The sequence below is a fragment of the Takifugu flavidus genome, chromosome 16 (genome assembly GCF_003711565.1).
Source record: "Takifugu flavidus isolate HTHZ2018 chromosome 16, ASM371156v2, whole genome shotgun sequence".
In the NCBI taxonomy this organism is placed as follows: domain Eukaryota; kingdom Metazoa; phylum Chordata; class Actinopteri; order Tetraodontiformes; family Tetraodontidae; genus Takifugu; species Takifugu flavidus.
In genome coordinates, this window is record NC_079535.1 from 9,476,082 (window position 1) to 9,495,520 (window position 19,439).

Genomic DNA, 19,439 nt, shown 5'->3' on the forward strand with positions numbered 1-19,439 from the left:
TCCTTCGGCAAATTCCAGCACGCTGACTTGTGGCCAATAAAAGAACGGAACGTGTTCTAACTGAAACATCCTGATGGGAAACGCTGAAGCCGGACCATTTACTGTATATACACACTTCTGGGGACATTGTGTCCAATATTGTCCAATAATCAGAGGAATTCTGCACCGCAGCTTCTGGTTTCTGTGGTTTTTTACTAGTTTATTACAGATTTCTTTGATTTTAAGCATAAACTGTTTTTTTTTTTTGAAACACTGAATATTGGGCATCTTGTTGCACGGCAACCCTCTTCCTTCAGGCCAATTAACAGACTTATGGCCGTAAATGCAGATAAAATTGTTCGCACATGTGAGATGAGAGACGTGTCGGGAAGAATAGATAAATTTTGAGGACGATTACAGTCAGCAACAGTCAGAAAGTGACAAACCGCCCCGTCACTCCAGACGCGGCCGTCTGATTGCAAGCTAGCATGATGTATTCCGCCTAATGAAAAGCAGTAGTTCGCCTGACTCACGCCCAACTCTGTAACTACATCAGACGAGAAGGCCGCGTCTTCTGAGCCAGCGTCCTTTAATCAATCCAACTTTATTAACACACCTCGGACAACAGTAAAACTTTGTTGACTGAGCTGGATTAACAAACAGCAGATTTGTGTGCTGGTGGTGCCGCCGGCCATACCAGGCATTCCATCCACCTCCACAAATCCTTGTGCGCTCCACAGTCAAGCCTTGAACACGCAGCCTTGGTTGCCGTGGACACCCTCCTGTTATTGACATTTGCAGTTGTTGCTGTCCCTCCTGAGGACACGGAGGAGCCACCTTATAAGGCCAAAGCTTTCGCCTCACTCCTGGTGAGTACTCGGGGTGATTCCCTCCTCTCCGATGTTTTCTGTCGCCCTGTTGTGTCTGTGGGCTTTTTTTTTCCGGGAGCAAAAGCAATTTGTTTACGCGAACGGGATTTTTCCACTGCTGATGTCATGACTTCTGCACTCTGATTCGGTCAAGCTGAGTCACGGCAGAAAGGCTACCCTGGGAACGGCTTCCTGCTGAGGGAGGACTGTGTGGGGGCCGAGAAATCAACAACCTTATCAGCTTGAATAACCCCCCCCCCCCCCCCCCCACACACACACATGCTCATGTCCCTCTGAGTGTGAGACCTTAGGAAACAACCACGCACTGGGAAAGATTTGGCTGCTATTTCGGTGTGCGAAATATCTAATGAAGCATTAATGAAAGTCGTTTCATTAGAACCGTTTGAATCAGACTGATGGGTAAAGATCTGAATACTGACGATCTGGGGCTGTTTGCGTGAGGCTCCTACGGTAACGGGAGGTCAGCGGGGGCGACCTTTGACGTGCAACAGTTGGAAAAAGTGCAATTAATAATAGGAGAAGGCCGCATTCCACTTGGGTGAGCCACATCCCTGTTCCTGTTTGTCGGCCGGAGCGGCTCGCTGGTGTCTTTCATCTAACAAAGACTCCATAAATGTTTCCGCACCTGTACGGTGGCTCTCCTGGGACGGGAACGTTGGCGTCTGGAGATGAGTGGTCACCTCGTTTCACGCAATGGCAACAATACGGCTGCCACATTGTTGGTCAACGTGTCCGAGCACAGCGGCATCGTAGCATCGTAGCATCGTAGCAACACACCTCTGAACTGTGACCCGTCCAGGGTGAGTTTCTCCCTGATGGGACAGACTCTGGTACCAGAAGATGGATGGATGGATGGATGATGGATGGATAGATGGATGATGGATGGATGGATGGATGGATGGATGGATGGATGGATGGATGGATGGATGGATGGATGGATGATGGATGGATGGATGGATGGATGGATGGATGGATGGATGGATGGATGGATGGATGATGGATGGTGGATGATGGATGGATGATGGATGGATGATGGATGGATGATGGATGGATGATGGATGGATGGATGGATGATTAGATGGATGATAGATGATGGATGGATGATGGATGGATGATGATGGATGATGGATGGATGATGGATGATGGATGATGGACGATGGATTGATGGATGATGGATGGATGATTAGATGGATGATGGATGGATGATGGATGGATGATGGGTGGATGATGGATGGATGATGGATGGATGATGGGTGGGTTATTCAGGGGCCTCATATATATTTTTCTCCCCTGTTTTAACAGCTTTTGCACCTGCATCATTGATCTGCATCGCCCTGTTTTAGCTTCCTGTGCTAATGTTAGCACCAATGTTAGCACTAAAGTTAGCAGTCAGCGAGAGAAAACCTCGGTCTTGACGTCAGTAAACGTTAAACTAAGCAGAAATGCAGTGGTTTCTTCAGGAGCGTCTCGTTGATTCATGGTCCCACTGAGCTGAGGGGGCAGCCGTTGTCAGACTGCTCCTTGAAAACTGTTTGTCTGTCTGCATCTGTTCTTTGTCTGGAGCCACCGCTCCTCTGTTTCCGTCGCTCCTTCCCTCCTTCCCTCCTCTGGGGTAAGAGTGAGTCACTGAGTCAGCAGCTGCCCTCCGTCATGGCCCAGTATCGCGCAGGATTCCACAGAGGGCCGCGGCGTCGCTCTGACATCACTTCCCCTTTACCCTTTTAAGGAAATGTTCACAGGCAACGTTAGCGTCTGCTGATAATCAGGAGAATTACAACGATCTCCTCATGCAAACATCTATAAATCACAAATCAGTGGTTTTCCTTTCAACTCAAACAGTTGGAACTTGCATCTGATACTTGATTTTGCTCGTTGCCTTTGGGAGTTTAGCAGCCTGGAACTGTTTAAAAACACCGGAGGCTGAAATAAGGCTTCAGCAGTGATGCTAAATGCTAACTTCAGTCTGTTATAGTTTGTGTATAAAGAGAGGAGTGGTGGTGGAATCTTACACGACATGCAAATGGACTGAATTGTTTGTATTTATGATCGCTTCATCTCATCGCATCATGACATGTAGGCGTAGACAGTGCTAGCTTAAAACATAGTTTCACCGTAACAACATCATTGCTGGTCAAGAACACCAGTCGTTGCACAGTCATAGCTTTGAGCAAGATGCTAATGCTTAAACACGGCGGCAAAATGAACTCCTTGGGCTGGAATCTTGCATGTTAGCTTAGCACCAGTAGCTGCGCTTTTGATGATATCATTTTGCGGATCCCTTTGGGCTCCGGCTGGGGAACATTGAGGCGCTGCGGAGCTGGACGGGAGGTCTAATCCCTCCAGCTTGTCCCGGATCCTCCTGACTGGGCCCGTTGAGAGCCCTGAGCCCTCCATGGCTGGCTGAGCTACTTACTCATAAAGTATGAAATAAAGAGAGAACATTAAGACTTTCAGGCTGGGATCAGGGTGGAGAACCGAGCCTGTGCTCAGGGCATCGTTGGAAAAAAAGAGAAACGATTCCAGTCTTCCCGAGGAATGAAGGTGGCTTCAGTGAACTTTATTTTATGATTTCCTGGTTTTTAAAGTTACCGCAGAGAACAAAAGCCAATCCTGAAAACACCGGGGAGCTCCCAGTGTTTATAGGGGCTGGTGACCACGCACGAGTGCACGCCGCCGTTTGATGTTCGGCTTCAGGTGTTTAGTTTTCCCATTTGGCCAGCTGAAACGTCTCGCCCCGTCTCGCCCCGTCTCGCCCCGTCTCGCCCTCCTTGGGCCTTTTCCCGTAAACACGTGCAGCTTAATTGAGGAGGTGCCGCGAGATCTGTCCTGTTTGGATCGGCCGGCGGCGAAGACGAGCGAGCCGCGGTCGTTCCCCACACGCCACACTTCCTCCCCGATGTTCAACCGCGGGAGCTGGAAAATGTGGACAGGAGTCTCTCTCTCTCTCTCACACCTGGTTGGTTTTCCAGATGTTTTCAGACCGACCTGAAACTCTCGTCCCTGCTTGTTTTGGGTTGTTTGTCGCTCATTTGTCTGCACGTTATTCACGAAGAAATGAGCGGGAAGAGGTGAACGTGTTTCTTCTTCTGGGAAAAGAAGCTAACCGGCGCTTAGAGCCGACCACGGGAACATCAGGCTTGGTTGGCTTTGCCAAGCTAACGAGTTAGCATCAGAGCTCAGCGCACCGTTGTGTTTGTTCAATAGTTGAACTTTGTTGATGCAGAACTTTAACTGAGAGCATTGATCATTTTTAAGTGGATAATGAGAGGCTTTATTAGAATTTATTGTTCATCCCTCCCAAATACAACAATCCCATAGTCCCATAGAGGGGGCGGGGCTTATGGGCAAATTAGAGTCATTTTAAGTCTACGTGGGAACAACAACAGCGCTGCATCGCTCTGCTAAGCTTCTGAGCCTCACGTCCTCATTGGAGCTGTTTATGTTGGACGCGGACGCTCTGATTGGCTGCTGATGTTTGAACCATTAATAACCACTTAAGTGCAATTTTAATTCCAAACCAATGATCAGCATCAACCCTCCATTAACGTCCGTTACGGCTGTTTACTGTTGGCAGCCGGTGTTTTAATACAGCAGAGAGCAGCTGAACGTCCTGGTGTTTAGCTTTTTAGAGCTGTTTCGAGATTTTTAGAGCTTTTTCACAGCTTTTTTAGAGGTTTTTTAGAGGTTTTTTAGAGCTTTTTAGAGCTTTTTAGAGCCTTTTCACAACTTTTTTAGAGCTTTTTTAGAGCTTGGAAGCAGATTTTCGGGGGAGAGGCGCTGTCCTGCGTGTCCATCGTCTGTAGCATAAAAGAACCGGCTCCGGAGACAAACTTGCATAATTGGCTCATCCGGAAGACGTCCGGCAACACGACGACAGGCCGGTGGAGGAGGCGGCTGCGAGTCCGGCCCTTCCCATCCGCTCAGGAAGCACGAAAGGCCCACGCGGCCGACAACGCCGTCATCGCAGCCATCATCTGTTCGGCTTTAACACCCGGCGCTGGAGCCGTCCTCCGTCTGGACCTGCCAACTTGTGGGTTTCCTCCTCGGTCGGACTGATGGAAGATCAGTTTCTTCACTTTCACCTCGTGAAAGCGTCAATTCTGCACTTTCCAAAAGCAACAAACTGCACACGCTGCTGATCCTGTATCAGAGCCATTTACTTTAAAGCTGATTACCAGGGTGCCGACATCTGTTTGTCATCTCTGAATGTGTACGTGGTTGCCGTGGAGACGGGCTGTAGGCCGCCGATGACCAGCGGCGGGATCGTGTCCATTTTGGCAGAGTGAACCCCAGAGGATGGTTGGGGTGAGAGGAGGACTCGGGGGGCCGGGGAGGAGGAGCCGGAAGCAGATGAGCCCACACACACACACACACACACACAGCAAAGACAGAAAGTGCCAGAGACGTAAGGAATATCCCACCTCCACGTTGGAGCCGTAGCTGACCTCACGACAAGCTTTATTAGAAACTGGGACGTTATGAGCCGCAGACTCTGTTTGCTTTCGACTTCATGTTTGCTTTTCCCCACCACTTCCTGTTTGCTTTCAACTTCCTGTTTGCCGTTCTTTCTCCTGACATCCTCTTTGCAGCCCATCGGCCTGTCGTGCAAAGTTGTAGGGAAGTCAAAGTGAACTCTTGGTTCCAGGTTGGTCATTGAAAGTGCTTGAGGAAACAGAGACCCTTGCAGCCCCCCCCCCTCCATCAGACCTGAGAAAACACACCATGTGCTGCTGGAACCCAGTCAAACCCACCAAAGAACCTCCAAAGCGTGCGTGATTATAATGACTGCAGAACATCCTCCAGGCTCACCACCACCTCTGAAAACAAAACCCTGCTTTGTGAGCCGGCGCTGTTCTCCGTCCACGCCGCGGTCTTTAATTGAGGTGACATCGGAACAACCAGCAGAGGTGGCAAGAAAAACACGGCGTCCTGCCACGGGACTCCTTTCCGCTGTTGGTTTAGGATTTGTGAAAGAAAAAGATTTTCCCTCCAACAGTCGACCGCGGCGGCCGCGTCGTTGCTGCGCGCGGCCGCCGGAGCCGTAGCATTAAAGCCTCGCTAGACGTCTCGAATGACTGATGTCAGCGTGGTCATTATTTCGGTCCCATTTAAACAAGCTCCTCTGGCGGCTGCGCTAGTTTCCTGTCGCTTCCCCTCGATGGCGTGGTCAAGCGTCCAGCGCCGCTGGCCTGGACCATCGGCCAGGCTGGAGGGGTTCAGGCTAACGAGAAGAATGCTAGCAGCTAGCGTGCTAGCATGTCCTCTGTCATTGGTTGAGCCTGCCCTGGCGGGGTTCACCCAGCAGACCTCCTCCAGTCAACAAAGGACCCCTCTAAAAGCAGGTCTTTGGACCGGGGGAGGACGCCACCAGTGTGGGTAACGAACTCGCATATTTCCGTACTGAGGTATCGGCCCGGCGAGCTCCGACGTGAGGTATCTTCACGGGTCTAGACGGGACATTCCTGTCCAGTTGTAACATATCCGACATCGAGAACATTAAAGCCCTGATGACAAAACCACCTGCAGCTTCTCCCTGGTCCTCTGAACGCTCTCTGCCGCCATCCGAGACATCTGTGTTTTTGTGGCGAGCTGGTTCTTCACCAGCGGGTTGGCGAAGGCAGGAGGGATTCTTGTCAAGGAACGCCGGAGAGCCGTTCTGGCCGGTCGGAGCTGCCCGTAAACAGAGGGAAACGACCTGACTGTCAGCGGGACGGTGACGGCTTCAAACGCAACGTGAGATGACGCCTCTCTCGCGTGGTCGTTTCGGATCTTCAGACGCTGACATCTTTCATCGCTACAACAACAGTTCATTTATTTTCCATTTCCAGGATTCCGGGCTCAGTTTTCCAGCTCCCTGTCTTAACTCGGGCTGTAAATCAAGACGGCGTCCTCAAAAAGGGAAGCCAGGGCAGATCCACCGACCCCTGTTGGCTCGCCGGGGTAGTGCAACAGGCCCCGCCCCCTCTACTATTTTAGTTGTTGTGGCGATAACCGACATTCCTAGTTTTTCCAAACTTTCAAGGTCCTGCAGGAATTAAAGTGTTGGGATATTTCTATCTGCCATTGAAGGAAGGCTCAGGTTTCCACCGGACTCCGGATGTATCACGTGATCCCCTTACTGACCTCTTAGCGTTCTGGTACCAAGAACCTTTGGGAGATCCTTATGTGGTCCTAACTAGAAGCATGCTCTGCTTAGACGGTGGTCCAAAGGGTCCAGGACCTTGTGTCCAGGAAAGTAGTGCTGGTCAGCCTTGACCTTCATATTTGCCGGGTTCTGCAGAATTGTGACGCCGGTGCTGCTCATGCCTGTTTACCGGTAGAATGCAGCATCATTGAGCGGAGGAGTGACCGCGGCGCCGCTCATCCCTTTTATCAGCATCAGTCTGGATCAGTCTGTGACTCAGCCGCTGAGCGACCTCCTCGTCTTCAGCACTGACCCATTCCAAAATTTACAGTTTGACGCTATAATTCCGGGTCCAAAGAGATCTACTGGTGGCTAAACCTCCAGAAATCACCTTTGCTGCCTCCCAGCAAACCTTTACGGTCCGATAATCCCACCGTGTAATCCTTTAAAGTCTAATTACACGTTTTCACGTTATCCAGACAGATTACCGCAATTTGTTTGTAATGCGATTACGCAATCCCAATTACACGCAGTCCTCCCGGGCCCGCGGCTCCGGAGCCGCGACACGTGCCGCTCGTCTCCCTCCGCGACGCAGTTCTGGCTCCTCATGGAGTGTTGGTTCAACCCCGGCGGCCTGCGCCTGATATCTCCTGGAATAATAAAGGGCTTTCGGCAAATCTCCAGTCTGGCCCGTTTCCGTTTACATCTTTCTAATTGAAAAAACATGTTTCGTCTTTTCCTCCGCATTCCCGGCGCGGCTCCTTCGCTGGCCTCGGATTCACCGTTGAGGCGCGGCGTTTTGGAGGAGTGCCGCGAGGTGCCCGTCCTGGCTGTGCCAGACACCCGTCTTGGTGGTGGTCTGGGCCCGCTGGACGCCGGCACTTCGGTTATGGAAGAACATCGAGCTTCTGGTTTGATGAAACGCTCCTGAGCTCCAGAATCCGAGCTCCCCTGAGGTCATTCCACATATCCCCCGCTCGCCACGGTTAAACTCTGTAATCAAAAGCCACCCCTTGATCACCCGCGGAGAGAAATACCACACAGAAGCCCCTTCCTGTCTCCCGAGAGCTTGTTGTAGAGAGTCGGAGCTACCAGAGACTCCTGGTAAGCCGCAGAGTTTAAGCGAAGGACGCTCTTAGAGGTCTTACGGAAACTTGACGAGCCTTTAGCGTCGAAAAAGACACGATGTTTAGAACTTTGCATGCGGTTTTTTTTGGAGGCGGGGGAGGGGGGAGTCCATTACTGATACGCTTTACTGAGCCATAGGATTGGGTGGAAAAGGATAAATAGCTGTTGATGTGTCATTTTGAATCAGCCAACTGCTCGAGGTTAGCTGAAGCGGGAAGCCCGCGTCAAGGCCGAAACCCTTGTTTTCGTTAACTGGCGTTAGGCTAGCTTGACGCAGAGTAGCGCCAGCTGCATCTGTCAGCCCGCTATCGTGGAGGCGGCCAGGATGTGCCAGGAGAAAAGCTGCTGCGATATAAACCAGTCAGATTGTGTTTGTGGAAGCTCCTGACCGCTCCGCCGCAAACCTGCCACTCCTGCACCGCTGGCGCTAACCGGCAGCTCGCGTTTCAGCGACAGCAGAGGGATCTGAATCGACATGTTATTTCATCCCCGCTTGTTTTTCCTGGATGGTGATCAATCTTTTTTTTTTTTGTTTTTTTTAGAAATCACATGAACTAAATAACCAGGAACGTGCACGCCGCGTGACTTCAGAACTTTCCAGGCTCCTGTTTTAGCATTAGGGATCGCGCAGAGGTGACTAACCGCACAACAACCCCATCTTATTAGCACAGTCAGTCATTTAGGGATCACTTGGACCGCCATCCTTCCAGACCTCCCGCTGCTGTCTGTGTTCGTCTCGGCCGGTCGTACGTTGGTGGGCGCGAGGCCTTCGCTACAGTCGCTAGTGAGTAACCTGTGGATCAGCACGGAGGGAACACCAGAGAGGACAAACGCGGATTCTGATGCTGAGCGAACCTTTTCCGTGTCTCCAACGCTGATGAACACACGTCCTCTCACGTCATTCCACGATTAAATCACCCGCTGGATAACGAGCTCCTGACTCGCGCGCAGCGTGCTAATAAATACGTGTAAACATGTGACGCCAAGATGTGATTAGACCGCGGTGCTAGCATGAAGCGCAACAGCAAAAAGTGCAGACGCGCGCAGATCTGAGCATATTAGCCGTTAATGCCAACATCGTGGTCAGAGCCGTGGCACAGGCACTGCATTCTGGGTAAAGCGTCTTAGTCTGGATGTACCCAGAACCACAAAAATCCACCAGTTACATAAGGGTCTCTCTCTCTGTCTCCGGTGCACAGACGGACGGGCGGGGGGGGGATCTGTCCTTTAGATAAAGAGATGGAGGCAGAGCCGATCCGCAACTTTCTGGGTTTATTTTAAGCGAAAAATGAGCCCAGAGGAGAACGGGACCGTCCTCTCTCGGACCCCCGTCGTGTGTTTCTATTATTTGTGAAACAGAAGAGAAGAACGTGACCATCGCTCACTGTTGCGTCCAACACGAAGGACAAATCTGAAATCCAGATTAAAAACAAGGTGGAATTTATTCAACAATTAGAGGATTTTTGGCATCTGTCTTTAAAAAGCATTATTAATAGCAACACATGCTAAATCAAAGATTAATCCGCCATTTTAAAGTGCTCTTTATCTCTCTGGATGAAGTCCTGAGAGAGAGTTGCTATCAGAATCTCCCTCTTTCCCTTTCTTTCTGGTAGGAACATTTTGATCATGTTAGCAGGCGCGTTGCTAGCATCCCGAATCAACAGGAGCATTCCTTCATTTACCAAACTCTGCCCTGCATCGAGCTCCAGTGAGGATGAAACAACATAACAACAACCACAGGTCAATAATTAATAAGCAGGCAGTGTGGGCTCTCCATGGGAGGGGGGGGGGGGTGCTCAGAACCAGGCGGCGTAGCCGTGCTTTTCCTTCACCACCCAGATGCTGTCAATCACCTTTCCATGCTAGAACAGACAGACGGGTCATTGTTATCAGGGGGTCAGAAACCCTTTTTAAATCCGCTCTGCTGCTTGTGGGCGTCACCTGGTCGTCAGAGACCTGCTCCAAGTACAGATGGGTGGCGTTGACCACCTGCATGCGGGTGTAGCCGTAGTCCCGGCTGCGGAAGGCGCTCCAGTCTTTGGGGTTGGGGTTGAACGGGTCGGTCTTCTCTCTGCAGCCCTGCGGAGGAAAAGCCGCCGTGAGCGAGGAGCATCTGCTGGTGCACAGGCACGTGCCGGCCTCCCGGCCCGGGTGACATTTACGAGTGCGGCGGCGCCTCGCTCCGCTCTGTGATGCCAGTGACTAACCGACCTGCGGTTGCGATGAGGCATTCCCTCCCCACCACATTAGAAACGAGCTAACCAGCGCAGCAGCTGCTAAAGTCGTGCGGCTCCGCAGCTGCTGCGCAGGAAGGACCGGAGAGAACAATGTGTGACCGTGACGTTGTTGACGCGCCTGTCGAAGCCTGCGCCCACCTGGCGGCACAAATGAGACGGCGCTGACGGGCGTACTCACGGCCGAGCCTGTGATGATGTGCACCGGAGCTCTGGGGTTCACGTAGGGCTGCTCCGCGCTGCCGTTACACACCTGCGAGGTGAAACACAAACGTCTTAGGCTGGCGTTTGACAGCCGGCCCGATGAGCGGCCGGGTACCGGAGCGGGAGCCCACCTTGTCCCCGTATACGGGCCAGAGCCTCTCGTACGTGTGCTCGTGCGCCCACAGCTCCAGATCCACGCCTGCGAAAGAGATCCGGGTCAGCGCCCATCGGGAGAGAGCAGAGCAATTAAAACCTTCAGCGACTTCAGTAATTAAACGCAGCAACGACCCAGTCAGAACAAACGTGATATTGGGAAAAAAAGCGTCTGCAAATGGGACGGCGGCCAGGCCCGAGGGCTGCTGCTCCGATCAGGGGCATTTGGACCGCTCCCGGTGCCGCGGCGTTCGTCTGACTGTGCAAATTTGTGATCTCAGACACCACATTAGCTGCGCGCAGCGGGGCGCAAGACTGACAACATACCGTGGCGGTAAAAGAGATCCTCCAGCCCGGGAGCCGGCGGTCGGGTGTCCTGCCGCCCCAGACGGACCTGAGACACAGCAGAGAAGAATCCTGTCAGCAGAACCTGATACCACCCGAAACGCTACCTGACTGGGCCCCAACCAGGCCGATGCCTGCCCCCCCCCCCACCACTAACACTGAGTAATCAGCCTCAGTGGAAACTATTTGGGTCCAAATGAGGGCGATTATGAAGCATTCCAGCCTGCAGAGCGGTTCTGGTCTGGGATGCTGCTCACGGGAACGAGTAGGTGTCAGGAAGGAGCCCATTGATTTTCAATTGACGCGTTTTCAGGTCCAAACGCCATTTCATTGGCGGGGCCAAATCAAATAAGGCTCAGCGGAGCGTACGGTACCGCGGGGCTCCGGGGCCCGGTAAATTCCAATTCCTGGACACGTCCTTTAACGCAGATCCAGTTTACAGGCTCCTTCCTTGGCCTGTTCCCCGTTCTGCAACATAGTTTTGTGGAAAACTCATCAGCGTTTACATAATGTTGCTAGTTCAGAACTGCGCGGGCCCAAACCGTGAGCACACGGGTAGAGACTGAGACCCCGCCCCCTGCCGACGGGTCGTCCGGGCCTTACGTAGGAGTCAAACTTGGTGCAGTCGTCCTGGTCGTCGTCGGAGCAGTACATGGGTCTGTGTCCCATGGTGATGATCCACGGCCGGACCGCTCTGTTCTCGGGCCTGTTGGCCTCCTGAGTCACGGAAGACACACATTTAACAGTGAGTCAGAGCGAGTTTACGGTTCATTTTATGGTTCTGATGGGTTTTTAAATATGCAAACGTTAGCAGCATTAACCTCCAGGTCCTGCCGCAGCCACTCGTACTGCTTAAAGAGGAGGTCCAGTCCGAACTCCAGATAAAAGTAAACCTCGGTGGAGAGCGAGACCATGTGCACCGGGCCCAGGTTCCAGCTGTGGACACACGTCACTATAATGATACACAGGCCCGATTCAGCACAGGAACCATGTAGAATGTTCTGGGGGGTTGAGAGACAGAACCCCCGGAACACAGGCAGGGCCCAACTTTAGGTGGGGATGGATGTGACACCATCCAAGCTGCCTCTCAGGCGCCCCCCTCTGCCTACTGTGTTGCTGCCCCTGATCTAAAGCCCCCTCGTGAGGCTTCAGGAGGGGGGTCTTTTGGGTTTTCCTGGTTCTGGGAGCGTTTTGCTGTTCTCAAACATGTTCCATCATGATCTCCGGCTCACCTGTACCACAGGCTCTCCGTCTGGCCTGGCATACTGAAGCGGTTCCTGTAGTTGGAGAAGTTGCTGTAAACAAACAGAGAAGACAGAATGGATCAGTACATCCACCCCCCCACCTTCTCCAGAATCCAACATCTAAAGTGCGCTCCAGGGACAATACTTCGGAGATCATTCCCAGCCTTTCCAGAGAGCGGCGATTCTTAAAATAACTGCGTAGAGCAGAGATGACGGCAGGTGGGGGGGGGGGGGGGGGGGGGGGGGGGGGGCAGAATGAGACAGCAGGAGTATGGAAGCAGGGGCCAGGGGTCCACGGGGCCACTAACCGGAGCAGGTGACAGGAATGATTGCTCTCTCATCTGAGATAAAAGGGAGGGGGGAGGAGGCAGAATCCTGGGGGTCAGGGGTCACAAAACAAGGATCGCAGGAAAGTCAGGAGAGATGAAAACAGGTCCGATTCCAAAGTTACTGTCGGTCAAAAACAGAAGACTGATGAAAAGAGGGCGCCTAAAGTGGTAGTTTTGGTAGTTGAACTCCACAAAACAAGTGCAGCAGCCCAGCACGCGGGGGGCAAGGTGCTGGTCCAGGCCACAGATATCCTGCCCTCCGTGCCAGAACATAATGGTTCTGCCAGAGCTCGTTCCGAGATGAAAATCCATCATGGTCCGAATTTGTCAGTCACGGCGCTGCCCCAGGAACACGCAGCTGGGCCCACAGCGCCATCTTGTGGTTCAGGCGGGTACTGACAGACGCTGGGAACGCTTCAGGGGACCAAACGGAAGAGTCTTTGGTGAAATAAGCAACCAAACCCAACCAGAGTGATATAACCAGACACGCTTTAGGCGTTCAGACAGATTCAACCGCAGACTTTAAAGGCCTTCAGCTAAAAACATGATCGTATATTTATTTCACTCGTCGGCACCGGCAGAGTCCTGTATGGCTAAACGCTTGTTTCCATGAGTGTTTACTTTCCACACAACCGGAGAAGCTCGGTCGCTGTTAACTGGGAGCCAACAGGACTTTCCCTCTCAAACTTTCTCCCATCTCGTTGTCACCCCCGTCACAGGAAGCTGCTTCACGTAGCTCCCCTCTCAGGCCCTGAACGGTGCACAAACGCTGTCGTGGTTGGGGCCTTAGCGTCTTCGGCGGGCCCGCTGTTCTCATCCCAACGGAATTCTGACTGAAAACAGTCGCAGTCGGAGCCGTTTTCGATTGTTCTGAGGTTGGAAAGGGAACAGGAGAAGAGGAGCTAAAGCGCGAGGGAGCAAAACGGTTAGGAGGGGAAGAGAGCGGCGAAACCAGCCGCGGGGAATCTGGATTCAACAACACCGCAGAACAAAACAGATATTTATGCATGGATGAGCGGGAGAAGAGCTGGACTTTTTATTTGATTATGTAATGCTGTAGCTATGGCTTTTGATGGCGGGTTCTTATTTCAGGGTGCCCCGCCAACAAAAAGAGAGACTACTGTTTGCACTTCCTAAATTCAGAAGCCGACGTGAGTCATTTTCCATATGGTGGAGCCGGCAGAGGCCAACTGCACAGCACTTTGGACGATCATGAGTGCAGGGAAACGACTGAAACAGCAGACGCAGGCGTCCTATTCACGCAAATGGGCTGTGAGATCTTATATCATATTCAAATAAATGTAGTCTGACGCTCATCTAGAGGCACCGTGCTGAGAGCTGCCGCTCACATGAGCGACTGCTTTGGAAAATGTTGCCTTGTTTAGATGCTGGTGGTTCACAATGTTCCCCCAGAGCAAAAATCCATCCCATCTGTTCCACAGTGTGAGAGGAAGAGTTTTCGGCAGGACAAATTTGGTTGTTTTGTTGTTAAAATATGCGCGTGTCTCCACATTCGCAGCGGCCGGGCTTGAATTCAATCGATCGGGATCTCGCCGTGCACGGCAGATGACAGAATGTGCTGTTCTCCGCTCCAGCAGGCCGCGGTACGAAACCCAATCAGAAACAGTCGGATTCCTTCAGTGTTGACTTGTCGGTTTCTGACGCGCTCGTGTCTGAGGGCAGCAGCAAACACCCAAAACCAACAAGAAGGTTCCACCTACTATGTGGCCTCGTGGTTGCCGGGACAGGTCATGTAGGGAACATAGGCCGCTATGGACTGGATCTGCCTCATGAACTCATCTCCAATCCTGGCGTTGTCCTACAACAGTGTCATTAAGCATTAGAAGGCTTTCACCCATGAATGCATTTAACTCGTCTTCAGATAAAAATGAAGGGATTTTGAAAGGACTGTAAAACCAAAAGAAATAAAAATATATACCTCATGCATATCGTAAGCAAAGTCCCCTGTAAGAAAAGAGAACCCTCCAATCAGAAAAAGTGTTCCTTTGGTGCCACCTGCTAAGATTTGCTTGAATATTAAGGTTCAAGACGCTGTCTTGTCCTCTGGGTGATAGCTGTGATGCAAGAGGCAGACGGCGTTCCATTTAGCTTAGCATCTTTCAGCACCCGTGACACTCGACAATCTTACTAACCTATGCTGGAAGAAAAGCAGCAGCTAAAAATGACACACTAAGGTCATTAGTTCAGCAATAACCTAACGTTGCCATTGTGGTTAAAAATAAAGTATAGAATAACAACATTTTGGAGGGAAAGGTTTATTTGAGCTTTTAATTTGGTCCTGATAAAACTAAAGGAGAGGTGCAGCCTGTGTTGCATCCCACCACTAGAGGGGGATTAAGCTCTTGTGGCTTCCCTTTTTGTCCTCTATGGTAAAACACTGTCTACTGTCGTCATCGTTGTGTTTGCTTCCAATCTGAGATCTCAGAACGCACCTATGTGCAGGATGACGTCGTACATGCCGAGCTGCGTTTCCTTCTGCAGACGGGCCAAGGACTGAGGGTTCTCGTTGCCCAGGTCTCCGTACAGAGCAAACCTGGGACTGAACCTGGAGCTGTCATTCAAAGCAGTGAACGTGAGCGCGTCGCTCCAGCCCTCATCACTCCCACAGTGGTAAACTGCCATCACACAGAAGGATGTGGGCACAGAGAAACGTTGCCGACAGACTGGTCGGATGCAGCGCCACTCACCGTACGTAGCAGCAGGTTTGAGGCCTGTCAGAGTCACCCTGTGGATGAACATCTTCCTCTTCTCCACCCCCGAGTCCACAAACAGAGTCCACTCACCTTTGGTGCTCATCTCAAAAAGCCGACCCCCCAGGAGTCCATACTCCACAACGCTCTCTGTCTTATTAAAGGTGGTCCAGGTCACCGACATAGAACCGGGCACCCCTGTCAAGAGAGTCACACCGAGCCATCTAATGAAAGGATTCAGTTGTGTTTCAGTGGAACTTTTCTTGGTGGCAAGGTTTGTTTGGCCAATAAATGCAACTGATTTATTTGCAGAGTTCAGTATGAAAATCTGGTTCCAGATCAGCTTTGTCATAGTCTCGTGTCATGAGAAAGCCCAACCGGTTACGGCTCAACAGCACCGCCTACTGGCGCGAATTGCAGTTAAAAACACCGCCCGATTGCCCAACCTCAGAGTCCTTAATAAATACCTAAAAACCATTGGAATCTGCTTTGTTATAGTGCTCTGACCGGCCGCCATCCTATTAATCAAATAAATCAGTGCGTTCCAGGAAGTCTCTCTGCCTCCATGTGCAAGATCTATTTGAGGCTGACTGCATTGTGGCTGTTCAAACCCTTACCTGGATAAGACAGGTGAACCTGCTCCGGTTGGGTCCTGATGGGTGGAACACCAAGAACCAGCAGGGGTGAGAGGCTTAACAGAGCACAGACAGCCGGAGAAAACCCCATTTTCACACTGACCTGCAGCAGCAAACACCAGGTTAATGAGCATACCCGGAAAAAGGCACGTTTTTGCTGCATAATGCAGCATAAAACATCACATGACACACTTGAAAATATCCTACCTGAGCTCGGTTAGTGTGAAGGCAAACCCACGGGTCTTTGGCGGCGCATTAGTCAATGTGCACGTTGTAGCTACAGAACAAATTTTTTTTTAAAAATAGCAGTGTCAGCAAACCCAGAAATGATGTTGCAATTTAAAGAAAATTAGCTGATGCTGTGTTACACTGCGCATTGTGGAAAGTTGCTGACATCAACGTGGGCTTTAAATATAAACTTATTATACAAGTCTCCACTTGCCCCTGATCGATGGGCTGAGGAAAACAGCTCATATGCCTCAGTGATGATCCGTATAAAGGGGTCACAGGTGATGGAGCCACACGTTTTCTTACAGCCTAAACAGTTTAGTAGAAGATTTAAATAGTGTAACCTGGATGGTCATAGAACCAAATTATTTGATTACAGTCTCTAGATGACGCGCATAGCACGGCTTCATTATGAAAAGGACCTTTGTCTAGTTCTAAGGAACGAGACGCGTTATTCTTCTAAACATTGTGGGGATTTTGGGGATTTAATTTAAATGCTAGTCTGTAAACCAATCCAACGCGCGGTTTAAGTGGATGACGCTGCTTTAATGTAAAATAAATAAGGTGAGTGATTCTATACCTCGGGATTAGCGGTGACTGTAACTCAACTTGTTATACAAGTTCATTTCAGATTTATTAGCTTACTGTTAGCCATTTCACCCGCATCTACGTACCAACATAAAACATTTATTATGGCTCTTCGCAGCCAGAGTAAATAGCAAAACGCCCCTGGAAAAATACAAAACTGTCAAGCAAGAATAGATCTTTAAATTAAATTATGACCTATATATTTAGAACTCAGCCAGCTTGAGACCGAGACGCCTGGTTCCTGGTTACGTCACGTGATGTGAGTAACAGCGCACTGGATTGTGGGAAATTGTGTTTCGACACTGTGACGGTGATTTTGAACCGTGTGAGTGTTTATATTTACAAGCATAACCTCATTTTTTTTCGTTGAAATAGCAGTGTCTTTCTGTTTGGGATTTTCTTGTACAGTTTATACATTTATTTGTCTGTACAGAGCTGCCTTCCATCGCAGGTCAAATGATGGACTCTAAGACTGAAAATGAAGTGAGCCACAATCTGGAGCAGCGTTTTCACCAAGATGCAACACACTATGCAGTGAACTATTCCCATGGGAGAAAGACAAATGAGGTGAGCAATCTGTTACTGTATTCTGCACACCTTTTCACTACATGTTTATGAACAAAAATGTATGTGTCTTATATGCAGGCGTTTCCTGATAAAACTGAAGATTTCACTAAGAAGCGGTAGGTGTGCATTTAATCTGTCAATTACAGCATGTTTCTTTTCAGCAATATGAAGATCTCCAGAGATGTTGGAACAGTTCCGTCTGTCTGCAGGTATCCAGTGAACCGCTCCGGCAACAACACAGGCAGAGTAAAGCGCGTAGTGTCGTGTAAAAGGAAGTCCCACCACCCTCTGGCTCGGAGGAAACAGCCAGGAAAGACTTTCTTTCCTTCAAGCAACGATGGACAACAGGAGCCGTTAGTCTTGGACTCTTTGGAGTTCCCAGTCAACACCATTAACAGGCGCAGGACTGGCGACACTGGCTTGGATCAGGATGAGTGCAGCCTATTCAGTGAGGTCAGACATATCGTCGCAGCTGTAATTACGCATTGTTTTTGCTCTGCGTGTTGCCTTTTTGGACATAATTATAAGATGCAAACTTTTTCAGCTCTCGCAAGATCACGGAACAATGATGGAGGTGCTGTCTGGGAGGAGCCTGAGACTGAAAGTGTCTTCAACCCTCTGGCACAGAAATGTTGGAGAGCTGTTGGCATACTTTCTAAGGTTCATATTCCTGCCAGACACAGCTGAAAGACACTATTTATTCAGATGTTTGACAATAAAAATACATTTTTTAGAGCCTGAGGACATCCTGTCTGTGCTCTTTGACGTTAATCGATTCAACTGTTGAGAGTTTCCACGAAATGTTTGTGAGATTCAAAGTATTGCCGCTCATCTTTGCACAGAATCCCAGACACCAGTGTGTTTGTTGACTTTCTCCCCCAGCTCACCAAAAGGTGGGTTACTTGACCATTTCTAGAAGTCTAAGTACGTATTATAAGTGGAATAAGTGTCACTTTTCTCCGCAGCATCCATGAGATGTCACCCAGGATCACCATTGGCTGCTGTGTTGACCTTTTTCCTTTAGTGCAGAAAATCCTCACCAGCCCATATGAAGAGTAGGTTTCACTGCTCATGACAGTGTAGAAGTAGAAGCTGCACAGAGCTGAACAGGACTTGCTTTCCACAGGTATCTGCTGGTTGGTTTAAAATGGATAAATTCTGTTTTAATACGCTGGAGCGAGGAGCTAAAAACATCTGGCAGCAGCCAATCAACCACTGGCCCGGTGGATATGTACGTTTCCTGTAGTTAATTACAATTTTATTCACTCCTTCCCTCTGAAATATTTCCTAATTATATGGATTGTTGTAAACAACACAATGTTGTTAAAAGTCAAACGTTTTCGCAGAAATTTCCAGGTCTTTAATCAGCAGCTGTCGGACTTTTGGCATCAGGAGCCGTCGCTGAAATACCTTCCAGGACCTGCTGGAGACTTGGCAAAGGTCAGTGCTGAATATATAAACACATCATTATCACACCCAGCAGAGGCCTAGAATTGTGATTGAGGAAGAACACACTTTTTCCCCTCATAGGTCATCGACTCATTCCTTCCTGGAGTTCAGTGGCAGAGCGGGTGAAGCGCTCCTCTGTTAGCAGGCCCACAAAACTCCGAACCTCCAGATTAAAGCTGCAGCTGCTGCTTTGTTTTGGCCTGAAGTGCCTCTCTCCAGCTTATTTATTGTTCTGCTGAACCACTTGAAGAAAAGGACTGAAATTGTGCAAATGTCATTTTTATGGCTGGATTTTTGCTCGGAATGTGGGATGTTAGGAAGCGAAAGAAAATATTTATCATTTCATTCCATTAGGTCAGAGAAATGGGGAGGCGGGGGGGAATGATGTAACTGTTGAGGATGGAAACGCTTTGTGAGTGTGTGAGTGTGATTGCTCCATTTACGTTCAATAAAGTTTGAACTTTAGGGTTTATGGAGCTTGGATTTTTTTTGTGCTACTACAAATGCTTCTTTCGAGGGGAAAAAATCTACCAAATGGCAAAACTCCTCCACATCTGGACTTCAGTCCTTTAACAGTGTTAAAGTGGTGTCAGTCATCTGGGTTTAAATAGCTCATATCTGCCCATCGACT

General features: G+C 50.1%; 2 protein-coding genes across 7 annotated transcripts; one reads left to right on the forward strand and one right to left on the reverse strand.

The window, feature by feature from the left end:
* Positions 1 to 731: 731 nt before the first annotated feature.
* On the forward strand, positions 732 to 19,259 carry LOC130540153 (KATNB1-like protein 1). 4 transcript variants are annotated; one of them, XM_057059106.1, is made up of 10 exons: positions 732 to 848; positions 17,226 to 17,359; positions 17,438 to 17,475; positions 17,569 to 17,812; positions 17,904 to 18,019; positions 18,202 to 18,252; positions 18,325 to 18,414; positions 18,486 to 18,590; positions 18,706 to 18,799; positions 18,890 to 19,258. In XM_057059106.1, exons 2-10 carry the CDS (start codon positions 17,249 to 17,251, stop codon positions 18,932 to 18,934), a joined length of 894 nt encoding a protein of 297 aa, XP_056915086.1. In that variant the 5' UTR covers positions 732 to 848; positions 17,226 to 17,248; the 3' UTR covers positions 18,935 to 19,258. The 4 variants fall into 4 exon arrangements, with proteins under 4 accessions (XP_056915086.1, XP_056915088.1, XP_056915085.1 ...); XM_057059108.1 differs by lacking the exon at positions 732 to 848 and adding an exon at positions 16,513 to 16,768; XM_057059105.1 differs by lacking the exon at positions 732 to 848 and adding an exon at positions 16,519 to 17,117.
* acp7 (acid phosphatase 7, tartrate resistant (putative)) lies at positions 9,545 to 17,062 on the reverse strand. Of its 3 annotated transcripts, XM_057059103.1 has the most exons (16): positions 16,988 to 17,053; positions 16,419 to 16,513; positions 16,184 to 16,253; positions 15,959 to 16,079; positions 15,339 to 15,539; positions 15,084 to 15,266; positions 14,570 to 14,595; positions 14,352 to 14,449; positions 12,290 to 12,352; positions 11,879 to 11,993; positions 11,661 to 11,774; positions 11,040 to 11,106; positions 10,691 to 10,758; positions 10,537 to 10,608; positions 10,063 to 10,200; positions 9,545 to 9,983 (listed from the first exon to the last, which is right to left on the reverse strand). In XM_057059103.1, exons 4-16 carry the CDS (start codon positions 16,065 to 16,067, stop codon positions 9,918 to 9,920), a joined length of 1,320 nt encoding a protein of 439 aa, XP_056915083.1. In that variant the 5' UTR covers positions 16,068 to 16,079; positions 16,184 to 16,253; positions 16,419 to 16,513; positions 16,988 to 17,053; the 3' UTR covers positions 9,545 to 9,917. The 3 variants fall into 3 exon arrangements, with proteins under 3 accessions (XP_056915083.1, XP_056915082.1, XP_056915084.1); XM_057059102.1 differs by lacking the exon at positions 16,419 to 16,513 and having other exon boundaries at positions 16,988 to 17,062; XM_057059104.1 differs by lacking the exon at positions 16,419 to 16,513 and having other exon boundaries at positions 16,879 to 17,009.
* Positions 19,260 to 19,439: the final 180 nt, after the last annotated feature.

What these genes read in the sequence shown, in the direction of transcription:
- acp7 (XM_057059102.1), bottom strand. Translation starts at nt 16,067, where the DNA reads ATGGGGTTTTCTCCGGCTGTCTGTGCTCTGTTAAGCCTCTCACCCCTG. An exon ending in CAAACCTGCTGCTACGTACG is followed by an intron (nt 15,267 to 15,338) that starts GTGAGTGGCGCT and finishes GTGTGATGGCAG; the next exon opens with TTTACCACTGTGGGAGTGAT. An exon ending in GGCAACCACGAGGCCACATA is followed by an intron (nt 12,353 to 14,351) that starts GTAGGTGGAACC and finishes GTTTGTTTACAG; the next exon opens with CAACTTCTCCAACTACAGGA.
- LOC130540153 (XM_057059106.1), top strand. Translation starts at nt 17,249, where the DNA reads ATGATGGACTCTAAGACTGAAAATGAAGTGAGCCACAATCTGGAGCAG. An exon ending in CTCCCCCAGCTCACCAAAAG is followed by an intron (nt 18,253 to 18,324) that starts GTGGGTTACTTG and finishes TTTTCTCCGCAG; the next exon opens with CATCCATGAGATGTCACCCA. An exon ending in CTGCTGGAGACTTGGCAAAG is followed by an intron (nt 18,800 to 18,889) that starts GTCAGTGCTGAA and finishes TTCCCCTCATAG; the next exon opens with GTCATCGACTCATTCCTTCC.